This window comes from Phytophthora cinnamomi (assembly GCF_018691715.1).
Source record: "Phytophthora cinnamomi strain GKB4 chromosome Unknown Contig36, whole genome shotgun sequence".
NCBI classification, from domain to species: domain Eukaryota; phylum Oomycota; class Peronosporomycetes; order Peronosporales; family Peronosporaceae; genus Phytophthora; species Phytophthora cinnamomi.
Window position 1 is genome coordinate 449,414 of NW_027150969.1, and position 19,827 is coordinate 469,240.

General features: G+C 55.5%; 4 protein-coding genes across 4 annotated transcripts; 3 read left to right on the forward strand and 1 right to left on the reverse strand.

The window, feature by feature from the left end:
* Positions 1 to 8,770: 8,770 nt before the first annotated feature.
* On the forward strand, positions 8,771 to 9,784 carry IUM83_18797 (ATP-binding Cassette (ABC) Superfamily; the record flags this gene model as incomplete). The annotated part of the gene is made up of 1 exon (XM_067943813.1): positions 8,771 to 9,784. One exon carries the CDS (start codon positions 8,771 to 8,773, stop codon positions 9,782 to 9,784), a length of 1,014 nt encoding a protein of 337 aa, XP_067792322.1.
* A 35-nt stretch (positions 9,785 to 9,819) lies between these two features.
* IUM83_18798 (uncharacterized protein) lies at positions 9,820 to 10,897 on the reverse strand (the record flags this gene model as incomplete). The annotated part of the gene is made up of 2 exons (XM_067943814.1): positions 9,820 to 10,716; positions 10,787 to 10,897. 2 exons carry the CDS (start codon positions 10,895 to 10,897, stop codon positions 9,820 to 9,822), a joined length of 1,008 nt encoding a protein of 335 aa, XP_067792321.1.
* Positions 10,898 to 11,105: 208 nt separating this feature from the next.
* Positions 11,106 to 12,095, forward strand: IUM83_18799 (uncharacterized protein; the record flags this gene model as incomplete). The annotated part of the gene is made up of 1 exon (XM_067943815.1): positions 11,106 to 12,095. One exon carries the CDS (start codon positions 11,106 to 11,108, stop codon positions 12,093 to 12,095), a length of 990 nt encoding a protein of 329 aa, XP_067792320.1.
* Positions 12,096 to 12,426: 331 nt separating this feature from the next.
* On the forward strand, positions 12,427 to 19,620 carry IUM83_18800 (TKL/TKL-CCIN protein kinase; the record flags this gene model as incomplete). Its single annotated transcript, XM_067943816.1, has 4 exons — positions 12,427 to 13,632; positions 16,441 to 16,555; positions 16,629 to 17,789; positions 18,731 to 19,620. The coding sequence occupies 4 exons, from the start codon at positions 12,427 to 12,429 to the stop codon at positions 19,618 to 19,620; spliced, it is 3,372 nt and encodes a 1,123-aa protein (XP_067792287.1).
* Between the last annotated feature and the right edge of the window lie 207 nt (positions 19,621 to 19,827).

The window sequence follows — 19,827 nt, forward strand, 5'->3', positions numbered from 1 at the left end:
CTACTGCAGGTACCAACAGCAGGGTTCATTATCGAGAGAGCGCGGCGACGAGTGCGAAATCGGGCAGGCAGATACGTACTGGAGCACGAAGTGCAGTACGGCGTACGACGTGGAGGGCCGATGGGCCGGCGCTGGATCTCGGCCGAGGCGTTCGAGGCGCTCGACGACGCCCACAAGATCGAGGACGATCTTGATGCCGGGGATGGCGTGTAGTAGGGAGCCCTGTCACTGGGCTGCCGGACGTGTGCAGGAGCGGCTGGACGGAACGTGTGTTGAGATCGACTTGACGCGGTGACCGGGGTGGTGCACAGCGTGGAGTCGGGGACGAAGTTGTACGACAGCGAACGGTCGGTGGTCGGGGCGAGCCAGCTGACTACGGGCACTAGCGACGGGAGCAGGTCGCAGTTGAAGATCGGCAGCCGCAGAAGATCGCCGGGAGGAGCGACGCGTGAGCAGTGAGGAGCGGTAAGTATCGGAGAACGGAGGGGCGACGTGTGAGCCCACGACGTGAGGCCAGGAGGCCACGAGCACGGAGATGAGAGCGAAGAGGGAGAGGTCCAAGTAGGAGTAGGAAGGCGCCGTGTGATAGCTTAGGGTAGCTAGGCGACGGGGGAGTAGGCTAAGTGGGGGCAACGAGCGGCGGTCTGGCCGTTCGACCCTCAGTTGCGATTTATCACTGGCTAGTGGTGAGTCAAGACTAAAGGAATACACGAAGTTGCGCCGAAGCACAGGTTCCCGCGTGTGGTTCTGCGACTCGAGGGTAGTCGGCCAATGCCTGGAGTAACAACGAAGGTAGGCGAAAGTGGTGGACAGTGCACATGAGGGCGACGTACCAAGTAGGGTGGCCGGGACCGTGGAGAGAGACCACGGGGGCACGAGGTGCACTCCAGAACGCACCTTGGCCGTGAGAGGACGACGCCTCCGAGCACCATCAGCCGTGACGGGGCGTCACCTCGCCCGATTTGCATATTCGGTGGGAGCCGCCTGTGGCTTGCCGGGGCCCAGGTGTCTATGTAGCTCCCTCCCCGCCGTCCCTATTCCCGAGGCCCGCCGTGTCGTTGAAGGGTCGGCCGTCAGCCGTCTGGTCGTCGTAAGCCTCGCACTTGTTGGCAGTCGGCGTTGAACCGTTGACCTAGGTGTGGACGCGGCAACTCGTGTATACTCATGCACCGGGGGCGTGTAATGAGAAGGGAGTTGGGCTTCGGGTTAAGCCCAGTAACCTACAAAACAAATATATTTATGGTGTAGCGAGGGTTGGGCTTCGGGTTAAGCCCAGTAACCTACAAAACAAATATATTTATGGTGTAGCGAGGGTTCAACGCACCCCAAACTCGCCAAATTTATCGCTATAGTCGTGCCTCTCCAACAAGTATAGGTCGATTTGGAGATAGCGATGGCGCGGCCCCCGTGCAGATGCACAAAGCAGGCATTCTTAATAATGGTTTGCATTTGTATTGGCACGCTAAACTTGCGTCAGGTTCGGCTACCAGGTTCTCGAAGGCTCCAGACGCTCTTCTGTGACAAATTCGTGCGAGCGGAATGGTCTGTGGCTGGTAATTCGTTGAAATGCCCTCGTATCCTTATAGCGTTGGTTTGGACCTGCGATTCTTCGTCCGCAAGAAGTGTAAGCGTTGGACCAAACTAATCGCATGTCTGCGCCGTGTGGTCTTTCTGGTAAAAATAGTAGCCGGGCGCTGATGCATTGTATGTGTGTGTTATTTGTCGTTTCCCGGTATTGGTGACTGATTGCCAGAAAGAGTTGAGGCATTCGTCGCGTAATGCGGAGTCTTCGCCGCTTTCTGCGTCAGACGTCCAGGTTCTTCGCCAGCTTTCAAGTGGAGCTACGAGGGCACTATTCAGCGAGCCGCATTCGCAGTTTTAAAGAATACCATCGCACCACTTCGACAGCTCGAGCTCTATTCTTCTGCTTCATCCTACCCGTCCCGTGCGTTGCAGCTCTGTCGATGATAGATGCCGTTCCATTGGCTCCACCAAGCGACAGTTTACGAGCGAACAACATTTTTTGGATCCGAGACTACGCAATAATGGTGCTACTTACGCGATCCATTATGGAGCAGATTAGCATCGTCGTCCCAGGGTTGCACATGACCTCTGTGCAGCGGCTAGTTCCATCCATCGTCGCTCCTCTAGCAGCCGCAGTATACCGAGTGATGGCCTCAAGTTTGATCGGATTCCCGCTGCCTTTCAGCATACTTTTTGGTATGCCAGTTTGGCTCGTAGCGTTCGTCATTTGCTTCATGGGCTTCTTTGGCCGAATCCTGAAGCGAGATCGAGCGCTGTTACAGGAACTAATCAAGGCCAACACGGTGCTCAATTGCCAGATGCTCCTCACGTTCATCTATCCGATCTACTTCTATGGCCTCCAGGCTATTGGAAAATCCAGCCAACTCTACTACGTCATGCTGCTTCCGATTATAAAGATCCTAGCAAAAAACTTGATCAGCGCGGCGTTAGGCATCCAGTATGACCTTCTTCCGCAGATCATGATTTTCAACGTCGATGTGTTCAACGGACTGTCCGTGTCGAACTCGATACAGAACTCTACAAGTAACAGTATTACGACAACGTTAGCCATGGGCATGCTGGACGCAGCTCAAGGACTGATATCGATATCGGACATCAGCGCTGTTATGAAGCACATTGTCCTCCTCCGACGGAAAATTCCGGACGACCACAAACTGAAATCAGCTTGTTTCGTTGATATCGCGTTGCAGATTATCAAGGAGGATGGCCGGTCGCAGAGTAAGCTTGACTCCTGTCGCTACAACTCTGCAGTGGCGATCCTAAAAAAAAATGCTTCCAGTGAAAACAGCTTTACGAGTGATTCAGGGATGTACGCTGCGTTTCCAAGTGCCTCATTAGTTATGGTAGCATCAGCTGATCGCAAGGTACACCCGACTGAAGATTCCACCGGTCAAACAAGCTCGTTGAGGGGCGTTTTCTCGCCGAATGAAAAAAAGCGGTTTCTTCACAAGACAGCCCAAGTTCTCTTCACGACGGAGTTCGTCATTCTTGTCGAGTATGCTGAAGTCGTCATTCCACTGATCTATTGTGCGTATACTTGTTAGTGAGGGCTGTCAGATTTCACTCTCACTTCCATATTATGCACACACAGGCATCTCCACAGCCTCGATGTTCTTTCTACCAAACCGATCTTACTACCCACAGCTCAAGTCACTTGATGAAACTGAATTGCAACAAAAGATCAACACTGTTCTTAGGTACGTGGCGCAGGAATTTCTATCGCTACTGGCGATCGGCTATGTGATTCAGCGAAAATTACGCATCTCCATGCTGCGCTTGACTTCGTTCGTGCTGGACAACGGCTGGCGAATGGTACAATCAAACCTGCTCATCTGGATTTTGTTCACGATGGAGAGCTCACTAAAACACAGTGGTGAGTATTGGCCAAGTGTATGATAGTAGTAAGTACTTACTCGAAATGATGTGGTTCATACCTTGCAGGTAACGATTACAGCTTCTCGTTCAGCTGGCTTAAAGGAAATCAGTAAGCGCTACACACAGTAACTGTAGGCATTCCGACCTACGATTTAGCTTTATGACATGCATTGAAAGTTGTAACAACATCTAATATGCAATAACAGATGCATAAATTATGTCTCGGATCCAAAAGATGTAGTTCACTCGCTTGATGGATAGGATGAAGCAGAAGAATAGAGCTCGAGATGCCGAAGTGGTGCGGTGGTATTCTTTAATATTGCGAAGACGGTTCGCTGAATAGTGCTCTCGTAGCTCCACTTGAAAGCTGGCGAAGAACTTGAACGTCTGACGTTGAGAGTGGCGAAGACTCCACTTAGCCGACGAATACCTCAACTTTTTCTGGTTGTCAGGCACTCTCGACGGAGAAAAGGTTGAATATCAACACATATGAATCAGCACGTGTTCAAAGTCTGGCTAAACCACACAACGGTCTCGCACTCTAGCTTATGTAGCGTCACTCAAAAGCTATGCCCAGTCATATGTACTAATCTGCTAGATAGACCTCAACCTTCCTTTGCCATCGCAGGTGTGATAGCAAAGGGTTGCTACCTAGCCGACGCGGTCGCAGATGAACGTGCCTTGTCGCAACTTGTGCTGGTTCCATCGATTGAGCTCAACTGTTGACTGTTGCCTCCTCGGAGGTTGATAGAACTCTTCAGGAACTTCAAAGCAGCAGAAATGTCATGAGAACTTTGAGGCCACTGAAGGCCAGGCCGACGATCTGGAAACCGAAGCGAACGGCGACGAATGACTGTTCCACACGGCGGAGTATAGTCGAAGATAGCACAAGCGAATCACGCGTATGGCCAGTTGTCGATCATGGACTCGTGTTCAGCCGAGTGAATTATCACGGACGAAGAAAACAAAACATATAGAAGTAGGTATTATATTATTGTGGTTTGCAGATATGTTGTCGCTCGGATTTAGGGCTTAGATCGATCTCTGAGATAAAATAATTCGTAGACATAAACATGCGACATGGTAGTAAATCGACCTCCAGGTGTAGGTAAGTTGCACCACCTCTTCCTACTAAATATAACGGGCGCATCGTTGGTTCTCAGGACACCGAGGTAACGTCGCCGGCCACTGCTTCTCCGATACGGCTCTGTTGGACGTGTTTAACGGCTCGTTAGCTTCGTATGTGAGTGCACTAGCGACTCTTGTATCGCTGGGCTTTCCGCTTGTCTGTCGCGCGAGCAGCTCCCCGCCATGTAAGACCACATCTTGATACTACGCTACCATTTTACTTTAGGAAAAGGGTTTCGTATGAACTGCTGTAGCTCCTCTAAATAAAATGTAGGGTGGGCTTTCACGTACTTTCGAACACGGGTTACCACGTCGTTCGGCCAACGCGACGAGCGGTTAGTTCGATCTCCTTCATCAACCACACCATCGGTCAAAAACAACTTGTACCAACGTTGCAGTGTTCGCACGTTAGGCCCAAATATATCACTAACATACTGCATACATATTCCATACACATGCATAAGAAAAACGGCTCGCCAACGGTAGTCGAGAGAGTACATGCTGCACTTGTGCAAGGTGAAGGTTTTCGGAAACTGCGGTGCTTCGACAGATCAGCAGCGCGATCTGCCGACCACTCGTCAAGTGTCCAGATGTAAGTGTCCAAATGCATATGTTATGTATAAAACGCGGCATTATAATCCGTACACAGCCATCGCGATTTAAAATAAATCGGCCCGAATGGCGTTTTTGGATCGGCAATTCGACCACAGATAGCGTAAATCGATATCGATATCGAGGCTGGCGATTATAACTTGGAGGATTTAATGGCCATCTGTTTTTATATCGGGCGCCAGATATTATAACTCGGGCAAAACACTAGGTGAAAACGACAAACGCATTGCAAAGCATAATACATCGTTAATTAAAATACGAACCCTCGTCATCTTTGTGTTTTAGACGGTAGCAGCATCGAAAAAAGTGCGCCACTGCTCTTATTGTCGCTTGCTAGACTAAACTACTTTAACCTTTACTACCCAGCTTGAAAGCCCACGCGTGGGATCGGCAAATATCCCACGGGTGGGCTTAAGCGGATTAGTTAAATGCAAAAGAAAATATATTAGAGAGAGTGTTTAGAGACTACTAGTTAGCCCAATGTAGTGTTTAAATGGAGCGAGTGGCAGTCCCGACCTGTCTTCAGGCCACAAACACCAAAGAAATTGTTCTGCAGTGGGTCCGAGCGCCCAGAGCAGTAAAACGAGGCCTTCCGCCCGCAAATACTGCATTTGCGCTGAGCACGCAAGATTGTTCCGCTAAGACGCTTGTACTGGGGGGGCGTGCTGAATGCATAGAGTGTGTGAGTTGGTGGCGCTACGTCGTTACGGAAATCAGCAGCCGTAGTGACCCTCGTCGAGCGGTGCATCATAAAGTCATTGAAGACCTGTTGATAGGCCAATTAAGAGATGAAGGTGTTGAAGTCGACAATAGCCGATTCTAAGAACCCAGATTCGACTGCTTCATACTGATAGGCACGGAAAGCGTCCACTACCACCATGCCAAACACAGTAGCGAGCAAACGGTGCTGCCACTGCATTGTGTGCCAAGTTCGTTCCATCTCGAGGCTACCCTGTCGAAGATGATCGTGAACATCAATCACCGAGAACTTCGAGAAAAAGAGCTCCACCATTTGCGGGCGCTGGATACGTCGATCGTACTGTAAAAATAGTTTTCAGCTGGTCGTTGTCTAGGATGAGCTTGTGTCGACGGCGAACGCTGTCATTGCCAGAAAATGACGTTCCGCGATTTGAGATGAAGCACTTCGTTTTGAGGTCAGCCCAGCAGAGAGCATACATCGTGGTGCCTTTAGGAGTTTTGCTCTGTAGCATCTTAAATGACCCGCGAGCGGGCTCAGTGCCAACCACTCCGTCATATATTTTTCGGATACTCCCGAGATGCTGTTTTGACCATTTCCATGAAGTAAAGGCCGCACAGATTTTCAAGTTGCACAAGGGTTTTAACCGAAGCAAACGCACCGTCTGCAGCAACGGTACGCCCGCTACCTTTGTAAACTTCAGAAAACCGAAGTACAACCTCGCCAAACAACGCGTGGTATGGCTTCTGACGTTGGCCCTCAGCTCCCTCCATCAAATCTAGTCCCAATAGCACGCCCGAATCACCATCAGCTGTAGCTTTGAGTTCAGCACTCACGCCTTTTGGCTTCTTGGGATTTTTGTTTTGGGAGGTATGCCATCGCGGCAGTATTTACCCTCTTTTCCGAGCCAGGCGCTCATGCACTCGTCCACGCAAATAATCTCCCCGGGTGATACTACATCGCGACGGCGTGAATTAAATCCATCTATCAGCGGTCTAATAGATTTCCATGGGTCATCTGACGGTACATCATCGGAAAAAGAGAGCGCGGCCGAAATATTTTCAAAGGCATGTCGGGTAATGCAGTAGCGCTCGCCAAAGTTAGCGGCTGTGCCAACCATGCCCTCAGGGACTGCTTTTCCCAGTAGGTTTGCAAGGGACCGCGTCGAGGCTCGACTGTCATCGCAAGACGAACTCCTAGAAAGCGAAACAAGTCGCCTTCAGCAATTGGGCGCTGCTTACGCTCCACCAACCTGGTATTTGTGTGCTGTAGAGTTGTTTGTATAGTCGACCGCGGGTACATCAAGTAGAAATATTTGGCGAAGGTTTTTTCTCCTAACACTAGCGTCGATGGCCAACGAAAAAAGTTTTGCGCTTGCGTTGCAGCGTTGCAGGGTCGACAAGGTCAGGAGCAAAATTCCCAGATGCGGTTGTGGGCAAATACTTTTCCGTCGTTAGAAATACCAGAGACCATCGTAGACGTAACATCTACGCTATCTTCTTCATCTTCCTCCTCCTCTGAAGCCGATTCCGACTCAGAAGATGACCAGTCACCCGAGCCAAGCCCCGAATCAGCACCAGCTAACAGTAAAGCGGTCATCGACTCTAGAGACGTCGTAGGCTGGTTCCGCGTGGCTGCATCGCTATTGAGGGGCTGTAGTAGCTGTATTGCACGCGCCGACACTGCCTGTACTAATCCATCGCCCTACTGAACGCTGTACCATGGCTGGCGTTTGCTGTTGTCGATCGACAGAACGACACCCTCCTTGCCCAGCGTCCCTTTAGACTTTCCTTGAACACGATTGCCCACAGCGAGTTTTACCATGAAGACAGCTTCGTTTGTGACCGAAAAACAAAAAGCTGGATAGCTCAGACCTTCCTCTCTATTTTTAAACAAACTACGTACACTAGGTATTTGCAGTAGCTTCTAAACAATATGTGGGCCCATGAGTGGGCTCCACAGCCCACGCGTGGGCTCTGTGGGGAGTAAAGGTTAATGTACGTCACCAAAAACTAAAACTGTTATCTACTCGTTGTCTTCTGCCGACTCAGTCAGCAACTCTGCCGTAGTGTCAGCATGGAAAACACTAAAACCTGTCTTTACCGTAACAGTGCGTGCTAGTTTTTTATTGTGCCTTTCACTTATTCTGCCGGGATAATTCTGTCATAATTCTATTCCCTTCCCGGGCCTAATTATGCCCTGGGTTGGCTAATTCACGTGTTAATTATGGGCTGTCGCACCATGGCTAAACAAGGAGCGGGGATGGTGAGGCCGAGTTGAAGCGGAATAAGCTAATCAACCGCGTTAGGGGAGAACAGCGCGATTGGCGGTAAGCTACCCACCATTCCACGCTTAGGGCCGCCGTATTCACGTCTATTGGCTTGAAAATACTGATAAGGGGAATCGATCACAACCTTGGGATGAATTAGCATTAAATAGGCGTTGGTAGCCCTTTTATGGATCTAATTCCGCCGGAATTAATAGCTCACCTGCCAAAATAGGCGAAATGCACAATGACATTGCGCCTTTCGCACATATATTATATGCTTCAAAGTAGTCGATGCCCAGCACCTTTCGATCCCATTTAGGGGAAACATTTTGCTTGAGTAGCTTCTCTATGCCATTTCCCTGCTACTCCCTTCGCCTTTTTGCTTGAATTGTTTTTGTTTTTTCGGTACATTGGCGCTATTCAAACGCCATAGAGATCCTTTAACACTCGTGTCGTTATTTGACGTCGCTGCGCCGAATTAGAGCCCCGCTGGGCTGAACCACCCCCGCCACTGTAGAAGGCGCAATAATACGACGAGAAGGGCCGGTCGGCATTTGGTAGCAAGCGGCTAGAGAGCTGGTCGTACTTTCTTCATGGCGATTCTTCGCGAAGACCGTTAGTCCGAAAAGCCCCACCCAGTCAGCATGTGGCAGAATATGCTGTCGGTGGACAACCTCCACGCCATTTCCAGCTTCCTCACGGGTTTCGACGTCTTCCACCTCTCGCACACCAACTCGTGGACGTTCACTGTCTTGTCGGAGGACTTGTACTGGCAGAAACGCACCAGCGGAGACCATTCCTTGAAAAAGCCTCAGAGCTGGAAGCAGCGATACCTGCAAGAGCGATCCCTGCAGTTTGTCGACCCTTACTCGGCTGACAAGTACATCCACGGAATGCTACTAGGGCGCAACCGTTCTCGAGTGGCTTTCGCGAAACTGGAGCGCCCACCAGCTCCTGGAAGTTGGCGAGGCAGGAGATTCGACCTTCGTTCGGAAAAGAACACAAGCTTCAGCTTTGACGTGTGGTTCTGCCTGTCTCCAGGGACCGCCAAGCAGCCTGCCGGTGGTGTCATTTACGGATTCCAGTCGGGCCCCGCCAGCTATGGTATCCCGGGCAACAATCCGGGTAACCTCGTGATGGTGGACATGAAGAGGAGTCTGTACTGCTCCGTCCTGGATGAGAAGAAGGTCATTGCTCAAGACTTGAGGCCGAACTGCTGGTATCACTTGGCTCTCACGTACGATGTCGCCTTCCACCGCCAGGTAGTGTACATCGATGGCAAGATCGTGTCCTTCGAGACCGGCACGTTGAACAGCACCTGGCAACGACTTCAACACGAGCAAATCGGCACAGGCTTTTGCCACAATGCCGCTGGAGCTGCCCATCTGCCGCATTCGCGGCTGCGCGGCGGATGGTACTCTTTCTACGGCCTCATCGACGAGTTTCGTGTTTGGAATTCGGTGCTACCCGCTGAAGCTGTAGCTGAACTGTCCCGCTGCGGGCAACCTCGAGGTTTCTCGACAATCGCCACGATCAAGCGTCCCCACGACCGCCATGGCTCGTGGACCAACACGCATACTGTTCGATGCACGCGCCCAGCTGAAGGCAAGAGGGTGGTAATCGACCTGCGCGGCCGCAAAACGCCGGCTTGGCTATAAAGCTCAGTTGGATATTATACGATGTCCTACGTCGGCTATTGAGTTGCGAGCAGTACGTGATAGCTCCGTGCGGTCGACAGCTCGTCGTCGAACTGGCCGCGCTGGAATAACTCTGTAATCTCCGCTGTTGTCATCGTCGTCTGATCTCTTCTGCGCTCGGCAGTCGTCCCAGCGTCTTCCTCTGTTGCCATCTCCGGCTGCTTCTTCTCACGCTTCACTTGGGCGGCAGCGAGCTCCGCGCTCTCCGCGTCTATAACGGCAGCATCGTCGCGCACGACCTCTGCTGCTCGGGCCGCTCTGTCCGCCACGGTCACTTCCGCCGGTCGCAGCATCATCGGGAGCTCCTTGACCACCTCCACCACCTTCGTCTCCACCCTCGGGCGCAGGAACGTGTCCACGACGGCGCTCTTGAGCTCGTGCAGCTCCGTCTGCAGCGCCTGCAGCTCCAGTCCGCGGCCGAACTGCGTCGCCGAGCAGCTCGCCTTGGCCGCCGCCTGACTCGTCGCGTTCTGCTGCGCCGCCACGTACTTGGCCACGCGCGCGCTGAGCAGCTCGGCCGCCTGCTGGTACTGCTTCTGCTGGTCCTTCACCACGCTCAGCAGCGCCTGCACACGCGTGTGCGCGCGCTGTCTGCGCTGCAGCCGCTCCGCCTGGTAGCAGAGCGCCGCCTGCTGCGTCTCCCGGCGCCGGAACTGCACGTAGCCGTAGCCCAGCAGCATCAGCAGCAGTGCCACAGCGCCGTACTTCTTGGCGGCCAGCTGCAGCAGCTGCAGCGGCGACTTGGAGGCCGCGGAGGCGGCGCCCGACGCCTGCAGAGCGCGCGCGTCGGCCCCAGCCGCCAGTTCCTCGGCCGTTCGACGCGCCAGCTGCGACAGGCCGTTGCGACGCTCCACGCTCTTGAGGCACTGCGTGATCTCCTCCGGGGACAGGCCCTGCAGCAAGCCAGGAGCGCGTCAATGACTGTTGCGAGGGAGTATTACTAAGCGGAGAGATTGCGCTCACCTTCTTCTCCAGGAAGTCCACGCGCTGCGCGAGCGACAGCGCACGCACCGTCGGGTGCAGCAGGAACTGCTCGCACTTCTGCAGCAAGCTCGGGTCGCGCGCGGCGGCCATGGCGGACGGAGGAGCGAGCCAGCACTAGCGTAGCTCTTCGCCCTTCCAGCTGCAATATGGCTGACGTGAACACTGACGAGAAAGATGGTGTGTGTACACAACTTGAAGTGAGGGTACCGTATTCGTGGTACACAGTTGTGTAGAGACGGTGTACCAGTAGCGTCAGGCGGGACCAGTGCAAGGGCTCCGTTAACCTCAAGCTACAGAGATGCAGGCGTTTGGCACAGCAGCGAGCGGCGGCGGCGTGGCGCTGTCGGGTCAGGCGGCCCATGGCCTGGAGATGCAGGTGGACCCCGTGGCTGTGTTCATCGCGGCCTCGTCCGACGCCAGGAAGCGCGCGATGCAGAGCGACGCCGCCGCCACTGCCCTGGAGGACACGCCCGACCGCACGTCCAGCGAGGACGAGCAGCGCCCGCTGTACGCGGACCCAGGGCTGCCCCCAATAATGCCCGTGAAGGCTGTGGCCAAGGCTGCAGCGAAGCAGCCCGAGGCGGCGACGGTGCAGCCTAGGGAGGAGAAGGGGCTGGAGACTGAGCAGCTGCCGGTGAAGACGCCCAAGCCACCGGCTGCTGGACTGAAGGGCAAGGCCAAGGCTAAGGCAGCGGTGGGCAAGAAGGCGCAGGCTTCGCGGTCGAAGCCTGAGCGTGTGGAGCGCAGGAGGAAGCGGAAGGCGAGAGCGGAGAGCTCGGACGCGGGCATCTCCCAGGATTCGGCGCGGATGCTGTTCCGGTGTTCATGCCAGCTGCTGCGGTCGCAGGCGCTGGAGTACGACGTGCGCGCTCGGGAGATGGAGGACCGCAACGCGGCGCAGGCGAAGGAGATCGACGACTGGGAGAAGCGGGTGCGCAGTCTCAAGCGTGAGCTGCAGCAGTACGCAGAGGAACTGGGCGAGCAGCCAGTTGAGTCGACAGGAATGGCGCTGATCGAGGCGAACTCTGGTGTAGCAGCAGCAGCTGCTGCTGCAACTACAAGAGCGGCGGAAGAGCGCAACCTGCTGACAACAGCCGTGGCCTCCACTCCCACTGCAGAGCTCGGAGCAGGCGAAGCGGTGGACGCGTCGCTGCCCCCAGCAGTCGTCGCCGCCGAGGCCAGGCTGCAAGAGGAGCTGCGCCAGCGCACGCAGAAGGTGGACGAGTTCTGCCGCAGCGTGCCGGGCTTCCTCCACTCGCTGGACGAGCAGCTCCCGCGCCGTCTCTGAGGCAGCCGTCGGTTGGTGATCTATCTATCCCATCGGAGCAGGCACATCGACGTTATTTTATTTCGAGGTCTCCGTCATCCATGCGTGTCAACGTAGCGTGCAGTTTCAATCAGGCCAATACATTCTCGCAGTCACCGCGATCTTTTGCACGTGACGCTTCAAGCCCGCAATCTTCCATCATCATGCCGTTTCACAGGTTTGCACGAGTGTTGGTCTGTACCCATCTCCAATCCCCAACTGTACCCATCTCCAAAGGTTTGCACGAGTGTTGGTCTGTACCCATCTTCCACCCGAGCCAAAGCGCAACTGACCAGCGAGTGCGCACTCCGCGATGGGTTGGGGCAAGAACCGCCGCGGCTCCGCTTCCTCCGCTGCGTCCTCCGGTGGGCGTGGCGGCCGTCGCCGTCCTCCTGCAGAGCCCACGGAGCACGACATCGCACGCTGCGTCCAGCAGAGCGCCGCGCGCGTGCGCGTGTCGCTGCAGTTGACGGCGGAAGTGGATTCGCCGTCTCTGCGCGACGTTCTGGCCGGTTTCGAGCGCGACCTGGAGACGCGACGCGAGCCCGCGGCCGCTCACGGCCTGGACGCACGTGTGGAGCTGCTGGAGTGCGGGCTCGGCTCGTGGCAGCAGCTGGTGGCGCTGCAGCGCGTGGTGGCGGCGCTCCAGCGACAGAATCGGCCGCCGCTCGCGGCCAAGACGACGCTGCGCCACGACGCCAAGTACGACGAGTGGACGCTGGCGCTGAGCTTCGCGCGCGCGGCGGACGACGCGCTCTGGACGCTCGCCAGCGGCCTCGTGCTGCGGCTGAAGAGCGGCGGCGTGCCTGCCCGAGTGCTGCTGCCCGCGCACCGCCTGGCGCTGCCGCTGGCGTCGGCGTTCGTGGAGGGCCACATTGGGGAGTATCAGTGGGAAGGACGGCTCACGTGGAGGCAGGCGGTGGTGGAGGGGATCGGAGAGCACAGGGAGGAGATCCAACGCGTGCTGCTGCCGCCCAGTAGAGATAATTCTACGTCGGGGGAGGACCCTCCTGCCGCTCTGCGGTATCCGGAGCTCGTGCCGGTCGTGGAAGACATGCTGAAGGGGAATGCGGGCGCTAGAAAGCCCGTGGTGGTTATTCTACGAGGCATCCCGGGCAGCGGGAAGAGCACACTGCGACGGGAGATTGAAGCGATCTGTCGACACGGCGGAGTGGCGTTCACGGCGTGCTCGGCGGATTTCTTCTTTGAAACCCCGCGAGGCTACGTGTTTGATGCCAGAAAGCTGGGTGCAGCTCATAGCAAGTGTCGCGGGGACTTCACGAGGGCTGTTCATGGAGAGATCCCACGCAATCAGGGTGCTGGGAAGCAGCGGCGGCCGCATCAGCATGTTGTTCTTGTCGACAATACGAGCACGCAGAGGTGGGAGTATGAACCGTATGAGGACATTGCTCGCTCGAGCGGGTGTCGCGTTCACATTGTGGAGATGAAGTGTCCAAACGTTCTCACGGCGTATCGCATGGGACAGCGCAACTCGCACGGCGTGCCTCCCGACAAAGTGGTTAGTATGTTTATGCGGTGGGAGGACGACCCGCGTGCCCACTCTTTTACGCCGCAGTTTGAACATGCTGCGCTCACCGCGAATCCGCTTTCTGATGGCGACGTCGGTGGAGTGACCTACCTTGGGCTCTTTTTGGATGAAGATGCGGAACAAAAGATGCTAACAGAGATTCCGCTTCTCCACCCGAACAAGCTAGCGGATCATGTGACACTGTTTTACCGCCCAAACAAACAGTACGTCCGAGACGCTGAACTTGGTGCTCCGTTCACTGTTCGCGGAGTTGAAGTCGTTCACGATGAACGCGGTCAAACTCTTCGGATTGAGCTGGACGAGCAACTACCGTTGCAAGTGAGAAACAAGATACCACACATTACAATGTCAACGAAAGACGGCGTGAGTGCATCCTATTCGAACGAGCTGCTGGAAAACACAACAGCTATACGAACCCCGATTGATCCACCGATTCAGCTCACCGCCCGCGTTGGAGCTGCTCTCTTTGTTCAGAACCAGAGGGTGATTACGACAACGTCGCCGTTTGTTGGCAAGCCAGGCACGACTACAAGTACACCAACCTCATCCAAGTTATTTATCCTGTATGTTAACGACACGGAGGTTACAGATTTCGCCGGAGAGGACACGGCCAAACTGCTGTGGCGAGCTCAATTACTGCACCACATGGGTTCTCAGTCCGATGCACACCGTTTGCTATGCGTTCAACGATCTCGAGCTTCTTCACCGCCGTTCACGATACTGCTACAAAAGCTTCAAGACCAATTCCTTCTCGATCAGACCAATTACTTCGACGATGTGGTGAAAGTTTATCACCCTTATTCGTTTAAGAAATTTGGAGATGCGATCAGCAAGTATTTGGCTCAGTATGACGCGATAGACCAGGTAAAGGTTGTGACGTCGGTGGAGGAACTCATGCAAACTACAGAAAAGGCCTCTGAAATACAGTGGCCTTTTCAAGATGCAGCGTTGAGCATCGTTCGTGTTGGACACCTGGGCAGTGTGGTGCCAAGTATTACTCCGTTGGCGCCTGCGTGCCCCACCATCACTTCTGTTCTGGATTTGATGGGCATCAACATTGATGAGGAATCTCGAAGTGCAATCTTTGGTGGTGTGAGTGCCCTTGATGGTGCTTGGTCCCGTGTTCTTGGAACAGATGGTCGGCAAGCGGTTCGACGAGTTGATACGACTTTGTCAGGCCTAAGGTCAAGTGTTGTTGAGCTGTGCTTGGTGTTGCCGAGCGAGACTGCTCCAATTGAAGTGGCGGAACTGGAAGCGAAACTAGCCAGTGCGCTTGAGCACACGCAAAATGTTCGATGCGTTGTTGGCTCATGTGTTCCTGGTCAGATTTACTTCGACTTACACAATGCGTCGGGCTATACACCAGTATTCTGTGTGCGAATCAAAACTCAGCAAAAGGACTCGATCGATCCAATCACTGGTGCGCAATTACAGTTCTGCGAGGACCAGCTACGAACGAGCCGTGAAGTTTGCGATATTGAAGTGTACAGTGTATTGACTGTACTCCTTCGCGCGATCCTTTTGGGCCGGTGTGGAACCTTGCTCCCAAGTACATGTCGTCTGCCTTCGCTGATCAACCTTGTTAGCGAGCGCTTGGTGCTACGCTATCTGGACAACATTAGCGAAGTAGATGCAAAACCGATAGCAGAGGACGTCACATCGGGCCGCATCATCTTCGCGTTGTACGACCTATTGACCTATCTGTCCACGTTGGACCCCTTAGCGTGGACTGCTGCATTCGGGGAGTCGCTCCTGATTCTTCAAGGCAACGAGAAAGCGCAGGAAACATGGAGGCAGACAATAGCAAACGTGGTGCAGGACGGCAAGTCAGTGCTGGTGTCCAACCGCTGCAATGGAGAAAGCTTGAAGAAGGCGAGTCCACTGAATCCCCTTGACCATCTTCGAGTCCTCTTCTCGCTTCTGAAAGCAGACACCAATGAATCAATCGGCGCGACTCCCGTGCGCACATACATAGAGGTGCCCAGCGGATCAACGTGGAGTCCACTGCATTCTCTCGCAGGCTGCGACAAGCTCAGGCACGCGGCGGCGATGGTGCTTCAAGACGACGACGGCGAGCACGATGGCGACAGCTCGGAATTTTTTCTTCTGTGCGCCGAGCATGGTTGCTCGCCGAGTAGATGTGACGGCTTCGTCGCTTGCGGTGCTGCGCAAGATCATAGAGAAGCTGCACACGCTTGAAGCTGCCAGTTCTGATGGAGCGCTGCTTTTCGGCGAGTTCGAGCTTCGCCGAGCAGAGACCGACGAGGTGCTGGGCGACCTGTACTGAGCGGCAGCAAGAGAGGCCACACGTTGGGAGGCCAGGATCGGCATCGCACTCGTGTAAGATTACGCGATGCAGGACTTCCACACGTGGCTGGGAAGGTAGGGTGGACAAGCAGCGAGTGAACATGATGCAGTTTGGGCTCACGCACTCCTTTAGCATCGAATCCTCGAGATCGGCGGCGGCATCCGCAGAACTGTTGCAGGTGCCGCGCAGTATTTAGTGCAGACAGATCCAGCCAGCTAAGCGTGCAGTGAGTTATTAACCCTTTCGTTCCTCCGGTTCAATGCCTGCAGAAAGCTCCCGGTAGCGCCGCCAGGAGCCCAGGATAGGCGCCATTACATGTACGACCTTGACTTTTCTGTGCGAGTTGTTACACATCGCGCTTTTGCTTCAAGCTTGGCCACGACGAGGCGACGTGAACATTACGGCCCACTCTTGGACAAGTCTCTGTTAGCAGAGTCACATCTCACGATCCCCAGGGGCGCTCCCTACAGACGTCACGAGCCACGCGCGAGGTGTTCCCCGCCCGTGTCCCCAGGTCGAAGCTCACGTGCGCTCCTTCGATCTGCTGGCCGTTCCAGCTTCTTTATCCAGGCGACTGGGTGACTGGTCGGTCCTACCTTCCCATTACGGAATCCTGGAGCTGGCAGCAACGATGGAGCCGGCGCTCATGGCGATGCAGACGCTCTGCGAGCGCTCGTGGAGCTGCGCCCGCTGTGCGAGACGCTGCTGGGACGCCTCGTCGCCATCTGCGGCTACACGGACCACTTCCGCCAACAAGATCGGGCGTCGACCGACGTCACCCCCGCCGATTCCGAGTGGCCGGCACAAGTGGACGCGGCGCTCTCACGCTTCACTCTCTTGCTGGAGAGCGTGGCTGCTACCGAGAGCGCCGTGTTTCGGCTGGCAGTGGCCCCCTCCCCTGTCCGTGAACTGCGCTCGCTGCACGTGTGGTTGGACGCGTCATTCCGAGGCCTGCACGCCGAGCATGTCGATCCGAATGCGTCGTGGGCACAGGAGTGGGAAGAAGAGCTCGAGCGCGTGGAGCAGGCGCTGCAACATGCTGCCAGAATGCAAGTAGACGCGGCGGCTGAGAGCTCGGACAACGAGCAGCGTGAAATGATCGCAGTGGTCAAGTTCGCCTTCAAGCAGGTGCAGGACGTGACGAGAAGAACGAAGAAAAAGAAACCGGGGCGCAGCTACGCTAGCAGCAATGACGGAGCGACGGAGGTGCAAAAAGATGCTGGAGCAGAGCTTTTCCCGGACCACGAAGAATCGCTGCGTGTGCTGTTCCGCACGCTAGTCCGTGTCTGCGGAGTACAAGTACCCGTGCTGCCGTCGTGGTTCCTATCACCCGCCGAGGTAGCGCTGAACCCCGCTACTCGCTTCCGTTCGGGCCCTCAGTGTCAGATCACAAGTGCGAGTTGGATGCGCAGTCGTGGCCAGCAAATGGGTGGAGTGCAGCAGCTTCTCATCAAGCAGCTCGTGGCGGGAACTGGAGCTAATGCACAGTCCGAGCCAGTCCTCACACAAGCCGTCGAGGCGGTGCACAACGAGACCGAACTGCTGCGTGATGTTGTATGCCACCCGCACGTGCTGCAGCTAGCAGGAGCGTCGACATTTGGTTCCCAGCCGTTCGTGGCGTTTGTGAGCCCATGGGCAGCTCCTGAGTCGGGATCAGCTACGGTAACGTCGCTGGAAGACTACCTTGACTTGTCGGTGGACCATCGACGCCAGTTGTTCCGTTTGCTCGCGCAGGCTGCCACAGGACTGCAGAGCTTGCATGAAGCATCACTAATTCACGGCGATCTCTGCTGCGCAAATATTGTCGTTGGCGATGATGGTCAAGCCAGACTCGCGAATCTCCGCTCGTTTTCACTCTCAAGACATTCGACAGACGTGGAGTCAGAATCGGAGTCAGATTCAACTAAAGCGTCAACTTATCAGGCAGGATCGCTACGATGGCAAGCTCCGGAGCTACTGAGAGAAAACCCGAAGGCCGACCTCGCGTCGGATATTTATGCATTTGGAATGACATTGTTGGAGGCACTCTCCGAGGAATTACCCTGGGGTTTCATGGCTGATGACGAAGTTCGCGAGCGAGTGTTGGCGGGTAAAATGCCCTCCCCTCCTGTCGGAGTGGAAGAAAATGTTTGGTTGCTCATTGAGGCCATGTGTGATCCTGATCAAGCTGCGAGACCTGAGGTAAACACTGTCGTCGAGGAATTGCAGGCGTTGGCTGAAGAGGAGCGTCAGCGTGATGGCGACAACAGAAGTTTTGAGGATGATACAGCTCGTGCATTGCCACTTCATCGAGCATCCAGTGCGGACTATGTACGAGTTGCTGCTTCTCCTTTTGTGGCCCCGGCGAAGAATGTGCTGAGCGTCCCAGAACTTGTACGACACCATAGTAGCCCAACTGGGCGCAAGGTTGTACAACCTACGGCCATTGGAATCTCCGTTCGCGAGCTTCCAACATCGCCGCACCAAACCGAAACTGAACGACCGGCACCAACAGTGGCAGTCGTAGAGCTTCGACAGAAGTGGCTGGGCGTGAAAATCAACTCAATCGGTAACCGCGTGGTGGTAAGCAAGTTCCTTCGTACCGAGTCTGGGGCTGCCGGTGAGATCGAGGCCTCTGGCCGTGTGGAGCGTGGTGATGTCATCGTGGCGATCAACGGGCAGAGTGTGCGTGGTCTTGACCGGCTTCAAATCGGCGCTATCGTCCAGAGCTCGCCACGACCTCTGGAAGTAGCTTTAAACGTGACCCGCAACTGCTTACAGAATCGTTCCGCTTCCGCGGACTTGCTATGGACCCGCGCTGGCGTGACCGCGGCTCGGCATTGCCGCAGCCGGGGCCACTAAGCCACATCCTGACCACCAATGGAGATGAAAACCACTATGAAAATAAAGCTGGCGGTACAGCAGAACCATTCTCGATCGAGATGTGGTTCGCTCTCGCCGAGCACGGTGACACCTTCCTGGGGGGCATTTTGCTGGGCGCGCAAGACCTGCCGTTCCAAGAGACCAGTGATGCGAGCGGGTGGCCCTACGTGCACCATCAGTTGCTTTCTATCGACCCCATGGGCAACCTGTGGTGCTCCTTCCTCAATCGGCCAACGCCAATCTGCGTGGCACGCGAGCTCTCGCCGAACCACTGGTACCATCTCGTGGTTACGTACGGCGGAGACTCCGGATCGGATTGCGCCAGCTTCACCAGGAACGAGCAGCCCGAGCAGCTCCTGAGCGTATACCTGAACGGGGAGCAGCGCGTGACGGACAGTGGCGTTCTGCTCGCCGACTGGGCCAAGTTGCGGCACGTGAACGTCGGCTCCGGCTGCATCAGCGGCCTGGCGCCAGCTTGGCCGGAGCCGCACTTCTCCGGCTGGTTCGGCTTCAGTGGGCTGGTGTTCGACATGCGCGTGTGGCGCCGCAAGGAGCTCTCGGGCTCCCAGGTGCAGCTGCTGTTCCGCGGCAGCAGCGACTTCATCGACGACCCGAGCTACTCTCTGCGCCGCGACCTGCTGGGCGACACCGTGGACCAAGCCTCACCCAACAGCGCCCGGCAGCGGGAGCGGTCCAGCTCCGCACGCGCCAGACTGCAGGGCCCACCGTTCGCCGAGCTCGTGCGCACTACGTGGCCTCGCCAGGTCGGCGCCCAGGTCTACAGCTAGTGAGAGAGGGTCGAGGCAGTGTAAGTGTCGTGCAAAGTGTCGTGGTCCATGTCGAGCGCAATATCTACTTGGCGCTTCAATGTTTTTGCTGATAACGCGTCTGAACTGCAACGACTGCAACAACTGCAACAACTGTAACAGAGACTTGGCCCAAGGGATCAATTCGCATTCAAAAGCTATCTCCTCGTCACATCTCCCCCGGTTTTC